General features: G+C 43.6%; 3 protein-coding genes across 3 annotated transcripts; all 3 read left to right on the top strand.

Annotated features, from left to right (window-relative positions):
- Nucleotides 1-1638: 1638 nt before the first annotated feature.
- On the top strand, nucleotides 1639-6303 carry PCDHB7 (protocadherin beta 7). Its single transcript, XM_014850207.3, has one exon. It carries the CDS (start codon nucleotides 1865-1867, stop codon nucleotides 4250-4252), a length of 2388 nt encoding a protein of 795 aa, XP_014705693.3. The 5' UTR covers nucleotides 1639-1864; the 3' UTR covers nucleotides 4253-6303.
- Nucleotides 6304-6526: 223 nt separating this feature from the next.
- LOC106836943 (protocadherin beta-8-like) lies at nucleotides 6527-13709 on the top strand. Its single transcript, XM_014850208.3, has one exon. It carries the CDS (start codon nucleotides 7307-7309, stop codon nucleotides 9701-9703), a length of 2397 nt encoding a protein of 798 aa, XP_014705694.2. The 5' UTR covers nucleotides 6527-7306; the 3' UTR covers nucleotides 9704-13709.
- Nucleotides 13710-14230: 521 nt separating this feature from the next.
- PCDHB16 (protocadherin beta 16) lies at nucleotides 14231-18757 on the top strand. The gene has a single exon (XM_014850216.3). The coding sequence runs from the start codon at nucleotides 14561-14563 to the stop codon at nucleotides 16946-16948; it is 2388 nt and encodes a 795-aa protein (XP_014705702.3). The 5' UTR covers nucleotides 14231-14560; the 3' UTR covers nucleotides 16949-18757.
- Nucleotides 18758-18852: the final 95 nt, after the last annotated feature.

Below are 18852 nucleotides of genomic sequence, written 5' to 3'. Positions count from 1 at the left end.
AGAAGGCATGAAAGGACCTTGGAAGAGTACAAGAGCTAAAACCTAATCCAACATAATAGGAGTCAACTGATAATGTCTAAAATTAATTAATCAGAATACAGATTAATGTCAAAAGAGATAACTAAAAGAGTTTAAAATGGCTGCCTCTTGAGAAGGGAGCTAGAAAAGTGAGGAGGGAAAGGGCAGAAAACTTGTATTTTATTTTGTGTTTGATTTTGAACCAAGGTCATATATTATTCTGAAAAAAATGCATTTTAAAAGATCGGTGAGATAGAAACCTTGTAAGTCTCCCTAAGAATAAAAAGGTGATAAAATACTAAACATTACTCATAAGACTAGGGATGTAATTAAAGATAAATACAAAGAACACATAATACTAAGAAATTTACAAATCCAGATAATGAATGGTTTTTAAAATAAAGTACAAATTACTTTAAAAGGAAACAAAATCTGGACAGATTAATAACCAAAAGTAAAATGGAAAAGACAGCCATAGATTTACCACCAGCAAAGTCACCAAACCCGACCCATTTAAATGGCAAGTTGTAATTAAGCATGTAGAAACATGATGATACAATTATAAAAACTATTCTGTTGCATAAAAATGGATGGAACGCTTCCTAACCCATTTTATGAGGCCAGAATAGTTTAATACTAAAACCATAGAAATTAAATACACACACGCACACACACACACAGAGCAACATGGGCCAGAAAAATCCTAAGACAACATTGGCACATCAAATCCATCTGTGCATTAAAACAATAATACATCATGGTTAAATGTCATTTATATCAAGAACTTGAGAATTAAGAAGCTAAAGAATAAAACTACAATTTTAACAGATATCAAAAATTACTCTAAAAATACGAAATAAAGAAGAAAACTTTCTTGATCCAAAAAAGGAGCATTTACCCCAAATTGAGATCAACCTTCATAGTTAAAGACGAATGCACTTCCACAAAGGCAAGAATGACCTACTTGCTACTATTAATTTTAAGAGTATTCATTGCATATTCTTGGAGATACTAGCCATTGAAATTATATGTGAATACTAATTTATGTATAATACTTCAGGTGACGGATGGAGTTTGGGAGGGCAGAAAGTGTTCCAGAAAATATCATGGGTAAAGAGTGAAGACCGTGAAACTGGAAGAATTACTAATTAATTCACAAGACATTGAAAAAAAGTCCAGTTACTCTGCAGTATGAACAGCACTATCGTTAAGCGGTTTACAAATCAATAAAAGGTCACCAACCAATATTTGTTGATTGTTTGACGGAGATTCCATTTTCTTATATACTCTTTACTATCAATTTTAAAAGCAGGAGAAGGGTGTCTGAGAATTTACTCCTGGTGGGGAGCCAGAGCTTAATCTCATGCCCCTAGATTAAGGAAAACAGATATATTTTTCTACGAATTTAGACTAACAGAGGGGAAAACGATGTAAGCACTTACTTACTAGTATTACCGTGACCATTTGAGGAAAAAGATGAAATAAAACAGCAAATACCTTTGGGGAAAAAAAATCTCTCCTGTCGCAGTTGCTTTAATCCGCCATCTTTTTATTCTATTCTTGAAAACGGGAATAACATCCACAAAACGCAAGGTGGCGCTGCTGGCTAAAAAGAAAAAAACATTCGCACAAAGGAGGTTGCAGATTCCAGCATTAAGAGGAAAGCTGGCCAGACAAGAAAAGTAAAAGAAAGGAAACGGTGGGAAAAGGAGTTTGGGAAAAGTGGGGACCTCTCCCCACAAGCATTGCTATTATCCAGCTCATTTCTAAGGATTAGGTCGCTGTCATTTCTGAGAGCTTCTTGAGGCCAAGCGAAAGTGTTTTTGAAAGACCGATTAAACGAAGAATGGAGGCCAGAATGGAGCGTGCGGTGCAGAAAAGGCAAGTCCTATTTCTCTGTATATTTCTGGGAGTGTCTTGGGCTGGCGCGGAACCGCTTCGGTATTTTGTGGCGGAGGAAACCGAGAGAGGCACCTTTCTGGCCAACCTAGCAAATGACCTGGGGTTGGGGGTGGGGGAGCTCTCAGCCCGGGGATCTAGAATCATTTCAGATGAGAACATACGACTTTTACTACTCAATCCGCTTACGGGTGATTTACTTCTAAATGAGAAGTTAGACCGAGAGGAACTGTGCGGCCCTACAGAGCCCTGTGTGCTGCCTTTCCAGTTGTTACTGGAAAAGCCTTTTCAGATTTTCCGTGCTGAACTGTGGGTCAGAGACATCAACGATCATTCTCCAGGATTTCTAGATAGAGAGATTCTCTTGGAAATACTAGAAAGTACCACTCCAGGGGCGGCCTTTCTCCTAGAAAGTGCACAGGATTCAGATGTTGGGATCAACAACCTGAGAAACTACACCATCAGCCCCAATGCCTATTTCCATATTAACGTCCATGATGGTGGGGAAGGGAATATCTATCCCGAATTGGTACTGGATCGAGTGCTGGATCGCGAAGAGGTGCCTGAGCTCAGCTTAACCCTCACGGCCTTGGATGGCGGCTCTCCGCCCAGATCCGGGACCGCCCTCGTACGAATCCTGGTTTTGGACATAAACGATAACGTCCCTGAATTTGTACAGTCGCTCTACAAGGTGCAGGTGCCCGAGAACAGCCCTGTTGGCTCCCTGGTTGTCGCCGTGTCAGCTAGAGATTTAGATACCGGAAGTAATGGGGAAATAAATTATGCATTTTTTTATGCCACTGAAAGAATTCTCAAAACATTTGAAATCAATTCAACATCTGGCAGTCTTCATCTTAAAGCAGAATTGAACTATGAGGCGATGCAAACTTATACATTAACTATTCAGGCCAAAGATGGCGGAGGGCTTTCGGGAAAGTGTACTGTGGTGGTTCACGTAACAGATATAAATGATAATCCACCGGAACTGATCATGTCATCGCTTACTAGCCCAATTGCAGAAAATTCACCCGAGACAGTCGTAGCTGTTTTTAGGATTAGAGACAGAGATTCAGGGAACAATGCAAAGATGGTGTGCTCCATCCAAGATGATCTCCCCTTTGTCCTGAAGCCATCTGTAGAGAATTTCTACACCCTGGTAACAGAGAGCCCGCTGGATAGAGAAAGCAAGGCCGAGTACAACATCACCATCACCGTCACCGACATGGGATCCCCAAGGCTGAAAACCCAGCACAACATAACCGTGCTGGTCTCCGACGTCAATGACAACGCCCCGGCCTTCACCCAAACCTCCTACACCCTCTGGGTCCGCGAGAACAACAGCCCCGCCCTGCACATCGGCAGCGTCAGCGCCACAGACACAGACGCAGGCGCCAACGCCCAGCTCACCTACTCGCTGCTGCCGCCCCAAGACCCGCACCTGCCCCTGGCCTCCCTCGTGTCCATCAACGCCGACAACGGCCACCTGTTCGCCCTCAGGTCGCTGGACTACGAGGCCCTGCAGGCCTTCGAGTTCGGCGTGGGCGCCACGGACCGCGGCTCGCCGGCGCTGAGCAGCCAGGCGCGGGTGCGCGTGCTGGTGCTGGACGCCAACGACAACTCGCCCTTCGTGCTGTACCCGCTGCAGAACGGCTCTGCGCCCTGCACCGAGCTGGTGCCCCGGGCGGCCGAGGCGGGCTACCTGGTGACCAAGGTGGTGGCGGTGGACGGCGACTCGGGCCAGAACGCCTGGCTGTCGTACCAGCTGCTCAAGGCCACGGAGCCCGGGCTGTTCGGCGTGTGGCCGCACAACGGCGAGGTGCGCACGGCCAGGCTGCTGAGCGAGCGCGACGCGCCCAAGCACAGGCTGCTGGTGCAGGTCAGGGACAATGGCGAGCCGCCGCGCTCGGCCAGCGTCACGCTGCACGTGCTGCTGGTGGACGGCTTCTCCCAGCCCTACCTGCCGCTGCCCGAGGCGGCGGCCGAGCAGGCGCGGGCCGACCCGCTCACCGTCTACCTGGTCGTCGCGCTGGCGTCGGTGTCGTCGCTCTTCCTCCTGTCGGTGCTGCTGTTTGTCGCGGTGCGGCTGTGCAGGAGGAGCAGGGCCACGTCGCTGGGTCGCTGCTCGGTGCCTGAGCGCCCCTTTCCGGGCCACCTGGTGGACGTGAGCGGCACCGGGACCCTGTCCCAGAGCTACCAGTATGAGGTGTGTCTGAGGGCAGGTTCAGGGACCAGCGAGTTCAAGTTCCTGAAGCCCATCATCCCTACTCTGCAGTCACAGAACACAGGGAGGGAAGTGGAAGAAAATCCTTCATTTGGGAATGATTTGGGTTTCTGATAAAGAATGAAAAATAAATGCCTATGTTGTGTCTGAATATATTCCTAGTAAGAAATTTATCCTGAGTTAACCTGTAGAGGAGTGCTTCCACATTATTTCAAGTATTCTTAAAGTCACAGAATAAATTTCTTTACAGCAAAAAGGATCCAGCTTTAGCCCTAATAACCCTCCACAAAGCATGGAATGTATATATGTCATATTTTAATCTCAGTTATACATTTTGTGCAGTCTATTACATGGTAAATCTTGTTTAAGATATTTTAAATTGGTTTTCATTGTCTTAAAATTTTATTGCTACTTTTCTGAGTTGATTAGAGTGCTGTACAAGTATACCGACCCTAAGTTTTAGGGGCACAGATTGTGGAGTATCTTTTAAAGCCTTTTAAAAAGCACTTACTATGCATCATACATTATTCTGACTTTTAATCTTGGAAGTAAACCTATAGGGGAGGTATTTTAGAAATGAGAAAGTAGATGTTTATAGAGGTTCAGTGACCTCACTAAGGTCACCAACGAATAAATGGCAGAGCTGAGCATCTCTCTTAGAGCTGTCTGATGCTGGGACCTTGCTATGATGCTATACTGGTTTTTTTTTTTTTTTTGTCATTGGATATCTCCTGACAAGTTTCTCCCTAATTAAGGAGAAGAAATCTTTTTTCATATTCATATTCTTGTTCAGTCTTTTCTGTATTTGAAAATAATGTATGTATTGGTCTGTGCTTTTACTTTATTACAAACCAATAATCTAGCTTTTCTGGATCAGTTAACTTTTTTTTTAAAGATCGTCACTTGAGCGATCATCTGTTGCCAACCTTTTTTTCTTCTTCTTCTTCTCCCCAAAGCCCGCCCCCGCCCCCCATATAGTTGTATATTCTAGTTCGTGAGTGCCTCTGGTTGTGCTATGTGGAACGCTGCCTCAGCGTGGCCTGATGAGCAATGCCGTGTCCGCGCCTGGGATCCCAACCAGGGAAACCCTGGGCCGCGGAAACAGAGCGCGCGAAATTAACCACTCGGCCAGGGCCGGCCCCTCAGCTATTATTATTAAAGCTCTGATCTAACCAAATCTCAAGTAAAAAAAAATTGAAAGATCAATCTGTGCTTTCTCCTTGTTATCTAAATATATGACCTTTATTTCACAGAAAAGATTAATGGCCCTGAGTAGAAATATTACATAATTTTGATTGCTTCGTTAGTTTATTATTTTTTTCACACTACAGTTTTTCTGCAGTAGTCCCTACCTACTTTTTAACACGTTTTTCTCCTTTAATTTGAAACTTTTTAAAAGTGTCTATCAATATACTGCCGTGCTGAATTGAGAAAGTATAAGAAAAAGAATAGTTTTAAACATGTAATATAAAGAGAAACAAATTATAGTTAAATTACTTAGAGATTCTGGGGAGTTAAGGAGAAGCTTTGTTTCTTAAAATAATCTGGAACTGCTTTTTCTTTAACAATTACCCAGATAATTTTTATAGCTGTATTCTGAATATAAGCTAGTGACGGTAACTCTTAAAATAGTATTATTACTGTGCATTACTAATGGAATATAGTCTAAAGACAAAAAAAAATTCACAGCAGTAAAATCTTGTTGTTCTCATAGTGTCAAGGTAAAATCATCCAGTTTTTCCAACAAATCAATGAGATGGAAAAGCAGAGGAAGGAATTTTATACAATGAAAGAAATTAAGAGACATACCAACCAAATATAATGTGTGGTGGATCTTGTTTGGATCTTGATTCAAACAACCATAACAACTTTGAGAGAATTGGAGAAATCTGAATTTAGATGGACATTAAATAATATTAACCTAATTTCTTAGATGTGGTAATGGCATTGTAGGGTTTTTTTTTAAGTCATTAAAGTTAGAGATGTATAATGAAGTATTTATGGGTGAAATTTGGGAAGTGAAAATGTTGGGGAGATAGAGTAAACAGTTATGGCAAAATATTGATAATTGTTGAAGCTAGTTATGAGTAGCGAGGTGTTCTTTATACTATTCTCTTTCTTTGTGGGGTTTGACATTTATCAGAATAAAGGTTTTTTAAAATTTGTGCTATAAGAAGAGAAGTGGAATTAACAAAAATAGGACATCCTTCTGAGATACTGAATCACCACTCCTGTCACAGGTTATACCTCTATCAGACAAACTCTCCAGCCTGTCCTGTTTCATCACCTGACAGGATAACTTCTGTCTGAGATAATCCTGCTCATGCATTCTTCTACCACCTGAATCTTGGGTGTTTTTCTAGTCATGGCAATGGACTCATGGAAACTCAGCTACCTGATGACATCAAATTACATGCCTGGTTTGTGTGTGTGTGTTTATGAGGTTAATCTCTTTTTGCCTCAATTTCCTCATCTGTCAGGTGGAAACTTACAGCAGTCCTATGTGGCGCGTACTATCATTATCTCCATTTTACAGATGAGGAAACTGAGGCAAAGTTTAAATAATTTGTCCAAGGTTCACAGCTACTAATTATTCCCGTAGTTCATGGCAATAAAAGTATATAATTCTGAAAGTTTTCTATGTTAGTCCAATCATATATTTTTAAAATTTCCTGCATATATTCTTTCTTCTCAGCCAGGCTTTTACATATTTTCTTTTTGCTCCAAACTCAGCGTTATTGAAAGTAGAAAGTCCCTACTAATGTCATTTCTCTTGTGTGGCCCTCAGACAATTGTCTGTCTCATAAGGTCCGGCGATAGTAAAAGTCTTGTAACGTTACATAGCTTGGTGGTACATATAGAAAAGGGGGATATTGCATCCATTTTCATCCCAGAAAATGTAATATCCTGTGAGGACGCGTGGTGGCGCTGCAGGATAAGAAGGTATACCCGGAACCGCAGCTGCGGCTCCATTGACACGCAAAACTTACCAGCAGAGCCTGGAAGCCCACGGGAAGGGTGGATGCTACAGAAGAACTGAGTCCTCTGAAAAGGGCTATTCATCGGAATACTTCTGAAGTATCTTGCGGATTGACCACAGTCTCCGATACTGAGGTCTTTACAGCTCTGCGGAACCACCCTCGCCGGAGGCTGTACCAAGCAAGAACAATGGAGGCCAGCAGGAAGCTCATTTGCAGACAAAGGCAAGTCCTTTTCTTCTTTCTCTTCTTGGGCTTATCTCTGGCGGGCACTGAACCTAGGCGCTATTCTGTGGTGGAGGAAACCGAAGGGAATTCTTTTGTAACCAATTTAGCAAAGGACCTGGGTCTGGGGCAAAGGGAACTCTCCAGGCGGGGGGCTAGGGTCATTTCCAAAAGGAACAAACTGCATTTGCAGCTCGATCAGGAGACCGGGGATTTGTTGCTAAATGAGAAACTGGACCGTGAGGAACTGTGTGGTCACATGGAGCCCTGTGTGCTGCGTTTCCAGGTGTTGCTAGAGAATCCCTTAGAGTTTTTTCAAGCTGAGCTACAAGTAATAGACATAAATGACCATGCTCCGGTGTTCGTGGACAGAGATATGTTGCTAAAGATATCAGAGGGCAGTCCTCCTGGGACTACGTTTCCTCTGAAGAATGCTCAGGATGTGGACGTAGGCCGAAATAATATTGAGAACTATATAATCAGTCCCAACTCCTACTTTCGAGTCCTCACCCGCAAACGCAGCGGTGGCAGGAAATATCCTGAGCTGGTGCTGGACAAAGCGCTGGATCGTGAGGAGGAACCTGAGCTCAGGTTAACCCTCACCGCTCAGGATGGTGGCTCTCCACCCCGGTCTGGCACCGCTCAGGTCTACATCGAAGTCGTGGACATAAACGATAACGCCCCTGAATTTGAGCAGCCTTCCTACAGAGTGCAGATCCCTGAGGACAGTCCCATAGGTTTCGTGATTGTCACAGTCTCTGCTACGGACGCAGACATAGGAGCCAACAGAGAGATTTCTTATTCACTTTTGCAGGCTCCAGAAGAGATTAGCAAAACCTTTGAGATCAACCCCATGACAGGGGAAATTCAACTTAAAAAACAACTTGATTTCGAAAGTGTTCAGTCCTATGAGGTCAACATCGAGGCCAGAGATGCTGGAGGCTTTTCTGGAAAATGCACCCTTCTTACTCAGGTCATGGATGTGAACGACAATGCCCCAGAAGTGACTATGTCTGCATTTACCGGACAGATCCCCGAGAACTCCCCAGAGACTGTGGTTGCAGTTTTTAGTGTTTCAGATCTTGATTCGGAAGAAAACGGGAAAATAAGTTGCTCCATTAGGGAGGATCTACCCTTTATCCTGAAATCTTCCCTGGAAAACTTTTACACCCTAGTAACAGAGAAACCGCTGGACAGAGAGGACAGAGACGAATACAATGTCACCATCACGGTCACTGATTTGGGGACACCCAGGCTGAAAACAGAGCTCAACATAACCGTGCTGGTCTCCGACGTCAATGACAACGCCCCGGCCTTCACCCAAACCTCCTACACCCTCTGGGTCCGCGAGAACAACAGCCCCGCCCTGCACATCGGCAGCGTCAGCGCCACAGACACAGACGCAGGCGCCAACGCCCAGCTCACCTACTCGCTGCTGCCGCCCCAAGACCCGCACCTGCCCCTGGCCTCCCTCGTGTCCATCAACGCCGACAACGGCCACCTGTTCGCCCTCAGGTCCCTGGACTACGAGGCCCTGCAGGCCTTCGAGTTCGGCGTGGGCGCCACGGACCGCGGCTCGCCGGCGCTGAGCAGCCAGGCGCGGGTGCGCGTGCTGGTGCTGGACGCCAACGACAACTCGCCCTTCGTGCTGTACCCGCTGCAGAACGGCTCTGCGCCCTGCACCGAGCTGGTGCCCCGGGCGGCCGAGGCGGGCTACCTGGTGACCAAGGTGGTGGCGGTGGACGGCGACTCGGGCCAGAACGCCTGGCTGTCGTACCAGCTGCTCAAGGCCACGGAGCCCGGGCTGTTCGGCGTGTGGCCGCACAACGGCGAGGTGCGCACGGCCAGGCTGCTGAGCGAGCGCGACGCGCCCAAGCACAGGCTGCTGGTGCAGGTCAGGGACAATGGCGAGCCGCCGCGCTCGGCCAGCGTCACGCTGCACGTGCTGCTGGTGGACGGCTTCTCCCAGCCCTACCTGCCGCTGCCCGAGGCGGCGGCCGAGCAGGCGCGGGCCGACCCGCTCACCGTCTACCTGGTCGTCGCGCTGGCGTCGGTGTCGTCGCTCTTCCTCCTGTCGGTGCTGCTGTTCGTCGCGGTGCGGCTGTGCAGGAGGAGCAGGGCCGCGTCGCTGGGTGGCTGCTCGGTGCCCGAGGGCCCCTTTCCGGGCCACCTGGTGGACGTGAGTGGCACCGGGACCCTGTCCCAGAGCTACCAGTATGAGGTGTGTCTGAGGGCAGGTTCAGGGACCAGCGAGTTCAAGTTTCTGAAGCCAATTGTGCCCAATTTCCAGGGCCATTCCCCTAGACCGGAAATAGAAGAAACCTCCAACTTTAAGAATGACTTTGGTTTCAGTATTCAGTGACAATAATTGTTTTTCCAAATATTTAAAATTGATAAGTTTAAGGTGATAGTTTTTCTGGCAACGTATTGTAAATTTTTTAGTTACACTAAACTTGCTTGCAAAATTTCTTATATTATCTCTTAGTTGTAAAGAATACGATCTTTTTTCTTCATTACCATTTCAAGATGAATGGTACTAAATCTTGCCTCTCAAAACATGATGAAGTCAATAGTTGTATGAATCCTTGTTCTGGAATAGCTTAAGAATGTATTAGGGGGGAAAAAACCAGTGGGAAATTCGTTCTATATAATCGATGGCATTTTCTTGAATTTTTCTTATTCGTTTTTAAACTATTAGGTGTATAAGGCAGTCATGCACTAACAGACTTACACTGAAGTGTCCCTGGTGGGGAAGGAAAGAGAACTGGTACAGTGAGAATTTGGCTGTAGCTTTATTCTGCCCTCGTAGAATCTTTAATATTGTTTTCTCTTAATGTTGTACTAATTGTGCTTCCTTTCATTAATATACCAGTGTTAGTTTTAATATAATTATTTTAATTGCTTTCTGCTTAGTTTCATTGATGTTAAAAGGGGGAAAAAGCTACACTGTGTTTATCCAGCGAGATGAAATAACATAGTAGTGAAGTTGGCTTTTCCTATTTGAGAAACATTGAGCACATGTGACAGAAAATGCAGTGGCCACCCATATCCATTCATATTTTCTTCTTTAGTAACAGATTCGAAATTTCATTTAGGGCATTAGTGTGCTTAGTCAAAAGAATACATTTTTCTGCCTCCTTAGTCGCTAGAATGGGGCATTTGATTAGGTTACAGTCAATGAGATGTATATACAAATGTGGGAGATTTCCAAGAAAGCTGCTTAAAGAGAAATGACTCATCTAGGAGGGGTCCATTTTTGTCCTTCTCTAACTGCTCCTTGTTGCTTGGAATGTGTAAGTCATGGTTGGATATCAACCAGCCATGTTGGGCCATAAAGCAACACTAAGGATGGACATAATGGATGAAGACAGTCAGTATAGAATAAACTTAAAAGAGATGAGTGTACCTGATGATCACAGCGTCGTTATGTCATCCCTGGATTGCCTACTTCTGACCTTTTTTTACCTGAGAAATAAAGGAACTTCTAACTAACTTAAGCCACCATCACAATCGTTTTGTGCTGCCTCTAGTAGAATCCGGTCCTAGTGCTTTAACAAAGATTTTTTATTAAAATGTTACATAATACAGTAAAATGTGCAAAAAGGTCTTAAGTGTACAGTTTGATCTAAATGATCTTTTTTAAGCTTTTACTTCTTTATTTCCAATTTGGTTAAAAGTAGTGTAAAGAGTGCTTTACATTCATTGTCTTTTTAATCCTCTGCCAAACCTTAAGGGAGTTGGCATATTATCCCCTCTTTTACACATGAGAAAAATGAAGCTTAGAAAGGTTAAGTGACCTTGCTCAAAATTCTGAAGTAATAAAAGAAAAAATTTGAAATATATTCTAAGTCCACTTGAATTGAATGCCCCAGCTCTTAACCCATATGCTATTAGTGGCAGGCATTAACTGGTAGCATTGTCTTCCTAACTAAGGAAGTGAAATCCATCTATTCCATGAACTGAACTCCTATGTAGAAATGTGACTTTTAGTCTATAGTTTGTATTTGTTTCTATACCAATGGCCACACTGCTCTGGACCAATAACCCAAAGTTCTTATAGAAGCACTGACCTAAGTAAACTGGATCAGACACCACAATTGATCGTCATCATGAGTGGATCAGCCTGGTTATCTTCCTCCACCTTCTTAACTTACCACATTCATTATTGCAGAAATGAATGTCCTGACTAGGGAGCAGAATTACCCTATGGTTGTATTTATTTAATCTCTTGTACTATGCCTTCAGTCTTTTTCTGTCACCTCTAATATATATTTTTCATTTTCTTTGCAAACTTGAAACTTCCTTTATTATATATATCATTGTAGGTTCCTTATTCAAATTAAATATACCGTTTTCATTTTAGCTTACCATTTGTTTGAAAGCAGTTGCTATTCTAGTATTAATTCTAAATGAAATAACTAATTTCAGACCAGTACAGGCAATGTTGTGGGGGAATTTTTATCACTAAATGATTTACAGATTCTGGAAATTTAGTAGGAAAAAACTGAAAGGCTCCAGTTATTCTCTGTTAAAATTAACCAGATGTCTTTGGCAACTCCTCTTAAAAAGTCTGCTGAAAAAAGATGTAGGAGGTCATAAATGACTTTATTCTGAAAGGATGGCTCAGTAGAACTGAATCCGACATTCTTCAGCATTTGCTGTAATAACGCTATTGTTGTAGAGTGATGAATTGTTGACTCAGCTGCTAGGTGCATGAGAATCCATGCTTGTGTTATGTACTAGATTTCTGTTGCTGCTATAAAAAATTACCACAAACCTAGTTGCTTAAAACAATAAAAATGTATTGCCTTCTAGTTCTGTAGGTCATATTTCCCATACAGGTCTTACTGGGCTAAAATCAAGGTGTCCGCAGGAGTGCATTCCTTTCTGGTGGCTCTAGAGGAGAATCCATTTCGTCATTTTTTCCAGCTTCTGGATGTTGCATACATGACTTGACTCATGGCCTCCTTCATCCATCTTCAAAGCCAGCAGCATTGCACTGTATTTCTTTGACCATTCTCCTGTAGTCACATCTTCCTCTGACCATAGTCAGGAAAGGTTCTGTCCCACCCAGGTAACCCAGGATAATCTTCCTTTCATGAGGTCCTCAATTTAATTATATTTATGAATCCTCTTTTGCCATGTAAGATGACATATTTATAGATTTTGGGAATTAGGGCCTGTACGTCTTTGGGTGGGTGGCCATTATTCTGCCTGCCACTTGGAATAATGGCTGCTTGGAAGAAAATTATCTGGTCTAGTAGTACCACTTGTGGCCAACGGAAGGCACATAAAGGTCTTTATACCAGGAATTTAGACCTCATTGATTAGATGCTTTGACCTCAGACAAGGTAATTAACAAACTTCTTAAAATCTTTAACAAAAACACTGAACTGATAAAGATATCATGAATCTTTACTGCAATTCACTTCAAATTACGGAAATGGAAAACCTGAACAAAAGAATACAAATCTGATAAGAGACTTATCAGAATATATAAAGAACTCTTACAACTCAACTACAAAAAGATAAATAACCCAATTTAAAAATGAGTGAAGATCTAAATAGACATTTCTCCAAGGAGGATACACAAATGGACAATAAGCACATCAGAAGATGTTCAGCATTGTTAGTCATCAGAGAAATGCAAGTTAAAATCAATGAGATACCACTTCACACCCACTAGAATGGCTAGAATAAAAAAATCAGAAAAGTATTGGGAAGATGTGGAAAACTTGGAATGCTGATAAACTGCTAGTGGGAATCTAAAATGGTGCAGCTGCTTTGGAAAATAGTCTAGCAGTTCCTCAATTAAACACAGAGATACCATATGACTCAGCAGTTCTACTCCCAGAGAAATGAAAACATACATCCACACAAACACTTGTACATGAGTATTTATGCAGCATTATTCATAATAGCCAAAAGGTGGAAACAACCCAAACGTCCATCAACAGAAGAACGGATAATCAAAATGTAATATATCTATACAGTGGAATATTATTTGGCCATAAAAAGGAATGAAATATTGATATGTTACAACTTGGATGAACCTTGAAAACATGCTAAGTGAAAGAAGCCAGTCCCAAAAGTCCACATATTGTACTATTCCCTCCGTACAAGAGTCCAGAATAGGAAAGTCTATAGAGACAGAAAATAAATTAGTGGTTGATTAGGACTTGGGGGCACAAGGGATGAGGGAATAGGAGGGTGATGGCTCAAGGGTACAAGGTTCATGAAGTGATGAAAATGTCCTAAAATTGACTGTGGTGGTGGGTGAACTGCTCTGTGAATATGCTGAAAGCCGCTGAACTATACACTTTAAATGGATGAATTGCATGGTATGTGAGTTATATCTCATTAAAGCTGTTTTTAAAAAAGAATAAAACAGAAATTGTGTCATGATAATAATAATTATAAAAGGAATCCAAAAGTATGGCAGGCCTACCCTTGAGATCTGCCTGTTTGGGAAATAATTTTCAAATAATTGAAAACTCCAAAACCTAAGTTGTCAGCCTTAGGTATTGGAAAGAAAAGGAAATGATCCACTCGTTAACAAGGCATTGGTTATACACTCTTTAGAACCACCACTGATTGTAATTTTGCAGTGTCCTCTCATTTGTAATTCTGTAATATCTACCATGAAAAGATGTACTTGTGAAACGGTTCCCATGTTACTTGGAAAACATTTTGCTTCTAAATGTATATTCTTTTTGGCTTACATGTTAATTAAATTATCTTATTTAATCACTAGTCCTCAACAGCTTTAAACAGTCAATAATATAAATGACAGTGTGCTATTGATACTCTTCGTGTGCAACAACACAGAGCTTTATCCGAACACACAAATACCACACAAAAATAGAGCTCAGTATTTTATATTACAGAACACAATGTATACAACCTATTTGGTACATTTAGGAGGATTTTGTATTCAACGTTAAGCCAGAAAATATAAGATGCAGTGAGGACACGTGGTGGCGCTGCAGGTTAAATGATGGAAAACAGAATTGCCTACGCAGCTCCAGTATCCAGCCAAACAGTTTCACACTGCCTGGAAGCTAAAGAATAGCTTTCACAGCTGGAGAAAAAGCGAGTGTGAAACTTCTTTAAAATTCTATTTAGCAGCATAGTTCTGACATTCTGGGCTGCAGGACTGGGCTACTGGGATCCTGGACATACGTGAAGCTCCTGTGAACCCAGTTTTCAGGAAAGAGCAATGGAGATTGGATGGACCTGCAATCGGAGACAAAGGCAAGTCCTAGTTTTCTTTGTTTTGCTGAGCATGTCTAGGGCGCGCGCCGAGTTGGGGCCCTATTCAGTAGTGGAAGAAACGGAGAGAGGCTCCTTTGTGGCAAATCTAGGAAAAGACCTGGGGTTGGGGTTGACAGAGATGTCCACTCGGGGGGCCCGGATCATTTCCCAGGGAAACAAAGAGCATTTGCAGCTCAAGGTACAGACTGGGGATTTGCTCATAAATGAGAAACTAGATCGAGAGGAGCTATGTGGTCCCACTGAGCCTTGCGTACTACATTTCCAAGTGTTAATGGAAAAACCCTTAGAGATATTTCAGGCTGAACTGAGGGTGAAAGACATAAATGACCATTCTCCCATGTTCACTGAGAGAGAAATGATTCTAAAAATACCGGAAAACAGTCCTCTAGGAATTGCATTCCCTCTGAGTAATGCTCTGGACTTGGACGTAGGAAGCAACAATGTTGAGAACTATAAAATCAGCCCCAACTCCCATTTCCAAGTCCTAACCCGCAATCGCAGTGACGGCAGAAAATACCCTGAACTGGTGTTGGACAAAGAACTGGATCGGGAGGAGGAGCCTGAAATCTTATTAACCCTGACAGCGATGGATGGCGGCTCTCCGCCTCGATATGGGACCGCCCAGGTGCGCATTGAAGTGGTGGACAGCAATGATAATGCCCCAGAGTTTGGGCAGCCCTTCTACAGGGTGCATATTCCTGAGAACAGCCCTGTAGGCTCCCTGGTTGTCACCGTCTCTGCCAGCGATTTAGACAGTGGAGTCTATGGAAAAATATCATACACACTCTTTCAGCCTTCAGAAGATATTAGCAAAACTTTGGAGGTAAATTCTGTGACAGGAGAAATTCGACTGAGAAAACAAGTAGATTTTGAAACAGTTCAGTCTTATGAAGTGGATATCAAGGCCACTGATGGGGGAGGTCTTTCGGGAAAATGCACTCTTCTCCTGCAGGTGGTGGACATGAATGATAATCCCCCAGAAGTGACCATATCCGCACTCACCAGCCCCATCCCAGAGAACACGCCTGAGGTTGTAGTTGCCGTTTTCAGTGTTTCAGATCCTGACTCCGGGGACAACGGGAAGACTATTTCCTCCATCCAGGATGACCTTCCTTTTCTTCTAAAACCTTCAGTCAAGAATTTCTACACCCTGGTAACAGAAGGAGCGCTTGACAGAGAAAGCAGAGCCGAGTACAACATCACCATCACGGTCACCGACATGGGATCCCCAAGGCTGAAAACCCAGCACAACATAACCGTCCTGGTCTCCGACGTTAACGACAACGCCCCGGCCTTCACCCAAACCTCCTACACCCTCTGGGTCCGCGAGAACAACAACCCCGCCCTGCACATCGGCAGCGTCAGCGCCACGGACAGAGACGCAGGCGCCAACGCCCAGCTCACCTACTCGCTGCTGCCGCCCCAAGACCCGCACCTGCCCCTGGCCTCCCTCGTGTCCATCAACGCCGACAACGGCCACCTGTTCGCCCTCAGGTCCCTGGACTACGAGGCCCTGCAGGCCTTCGAGTTCGGCGTGGGCGCCACGGACCGCGGCTCGCCGGCGCTGAGCAGCCAGGCGCGGGTGCGCGTGCTGGTGCTGGACGCCAACGACAACTCGCCCTTCGTGCTGTACCCGCTGCAGAACGGCTCTGCGCCCTGCACCGAGCTGGTGCCCCGGGCGGCCGAGGCGGGCTACCTGGTGACCAAGGTGGTGGCGGTGGACGGCGACTCGGGCCAGAACGCCTGGCTGTCGTACCAGCTGCTCAAGGCCACGGAGCCCGGGCTGTTCGGCGTGTGGCCGCACAACGGCGAGGTGCGCACGGCCAGGCTGCTGAGCGAGCGCGACGCGCCCAAGCACAGGCTGCTGGTGCAGGTCAGGGACAATGGCGAGCCGCCGCGCTCGGCCAGCGTCACGCTGCACGTGCTGCTGGTGGACGGCTTCTCCCAGCCCTACCTGCCGCTGCCCGAGGCGGCGGCCGAGCAGGCGCGGGCCGACCCGCTCACCGTCTACCTGGTCGTCGCGCTGGCGTCGGTGTCGTCGCTCTTCCTCCTGTCGGTGCTGCTGTTCGTCGCGGTGCGGCTGTGCAGGAGGAGCAGGGCTGCGTCGCTGGGTGGCTGCTCGGTGCCCGAGGGCCCCTTTCCGGGCCACCTGGTGGACGTGAGTGGCAGCGGGACCCTGTCCCAGAGCTACCAGTACGAGGTGTGTCTGAGGGGAGGCTCGGGTACCAGCGAGTTCAAGTTCCTCAAGCCGATTCTCCCCAATCTCTCATCCCAGAGCAGAGGGAGGGAAGTGGAAGAAAATCCCTCGTTTAGGAATAGCTTTGGGATTTAATTATTGACAGGAACCTATATAATAAAGACATTTCCTTCTAATATTTTTTGTTGACTAATTAATTTTTGGTCCACCACCACCAATAAGGTAATATTTAATTTTCTCTATTTGATTCATCCTCAATTTCCAATTTTATGCTTAACTTCACAAGTTTCCTTTTCTTCCTATTTTAGCCCAAGAAAGTATTACTCACTGGAATCCCAATGAGTTAAATAGGCTTTATCTTCAAAGTTGATATACTTTAAGGTTTTTGTTCCTATTTATTAATGTCTTTATTGGCTTTGTATTTACATTTTTAATTTTAGTTCTTTGTTGTAGAACTTCAATTATTAAGGTAATCTGCATGTTATCTGTATATTCACTATTTGATATTTCTTCCATTTTCCTTTAAAAACTGGTATTTTTGTTGTTTATCAAACTTCATTTTTGTTATGGCAGTTTTCTTTATGCTATTTTTTTAAAAGTTCTCTTTCCCCATAATGGTATCTGCTTGTTTAAAATATAATATCTCTGTTGTATGATATGATAAATAAACCTCTAATCAGCCTTATCTGAAAATAAGAAGAAACATTATTGTAAGATATGAGCGTATGTATATGAGTTACAGTTTGGAGACAAAAAAAGCAAAGTTTAGACATTCTATAGTATCATGTAGAAATATTTAATAATTTGTTGCTTTTAATTCCATATGAAAAATCAGAAGTCCCTATTAAGTTTTTACTGGCTAACAACATAATCCCATTCAGCTGAAAAAGTGATAGAAGCCATCAAGCAGAGGTTTATATGGTGTGGCTTTTATATTCAACAATTGAGTGCTTTGGCAGTATCTGGGCCTTTCCCTGTATAATATCTCTCAATTTAATCTGTATCCTTTCCTTATTATGGGGAAAATAGAGCTTCTTTCTAGATATTAGGACTTTGAAGGAAATTCTGGATGAGGCACATGTTACAATGCTGTTCTTACTCTCAGCAGTGTTAGGATAGGCGTTAGTGTGGTCTATTCTTTCTCTCCCTTTATTTGGTGCACAGAAATTAGATCCCATTAGAATTAATTAAGAGGGACCCTAAATAAAGGTCAGTCCCTTCTTTAATTCTGCAAGCAATTTTAAAGCTAATATAAGGAAAACAAAGACATGTGAAAGAAAGGGAACAAATTGCAAAGAACGAGTAAGTGAAAGAATACAATTTTCAAACGTTAAGGACTTCAGGGCACTGAACAGTTTTCATACTCTATTCACTAGAGTTTATTTATGCATACCTTAATAAGCAAGCGTTTAGTGAGTGAGTGATTTGCCAACCAAAGATAACTAAGACATAGTTTCAATCCTCAAGTAAGTCACATTGAAGAGGGGACAGATTGGCATGAAACAGGGAACAATAATGTTTACAGGGCAATTATACAAGTTTTTAAGGGAACCCAGAGGAAGGACAGGCTAAATGCTTCTTTCTGGATTATACAGTGGTGATTCTATTTAGGCAAAGTAATTAGGTTTTGAAGAAATTTGTTGAAGGAGGTGTGAAACAAGTTTCTTTTGTCAGTTTTTGGTGTTCCTATGCCCAACGTTTCTGGAAAAGTAAAATCTATTATTTTGGTGGTCCCAGAGGCCACCACGTTTTACCTTGGGTTCCTGACATTGTGTGGGAGTAGTCTCAGGTGTGAAAGGCCTAGTACAGAACTAAATCTAGCACAATGATGTGGACAGAGTTAACTGCTGGAAACATTCTTTTCCCAACTGTTGATTTTTAACCTTCTCCATGAAATTGAAAAATTTCAACAACGTGAACAGTTCTCTATCTCAACATTATGTTTTTTACAAAACAAACAAAAGAAAAGAAAAGTTAAATACTTAAATGGGCCACTAAAGAACAAATTTATAAATATATCCATGTGCACAAATTGGATA

The sequence above is a fragment of the Equus asinus genome, chromosome 9 (genome assembly GCF_041296235.1).
Source record: "Equus asinus isolate D_3611 breed Donkey chromosome 9, EquAss-T2T_v2, whole genome shotgun sequence".
Lineage (NCBI taxonomy): Eukaryota > Metazoa > Chordata > Mammalia > Perissodactyla > Equidae > Equus > Equus asinus.
Note: the sequence above shows the minus strand (reverse complement) of the source record. Positions and strands in the feature narration are given on the sequence as shown.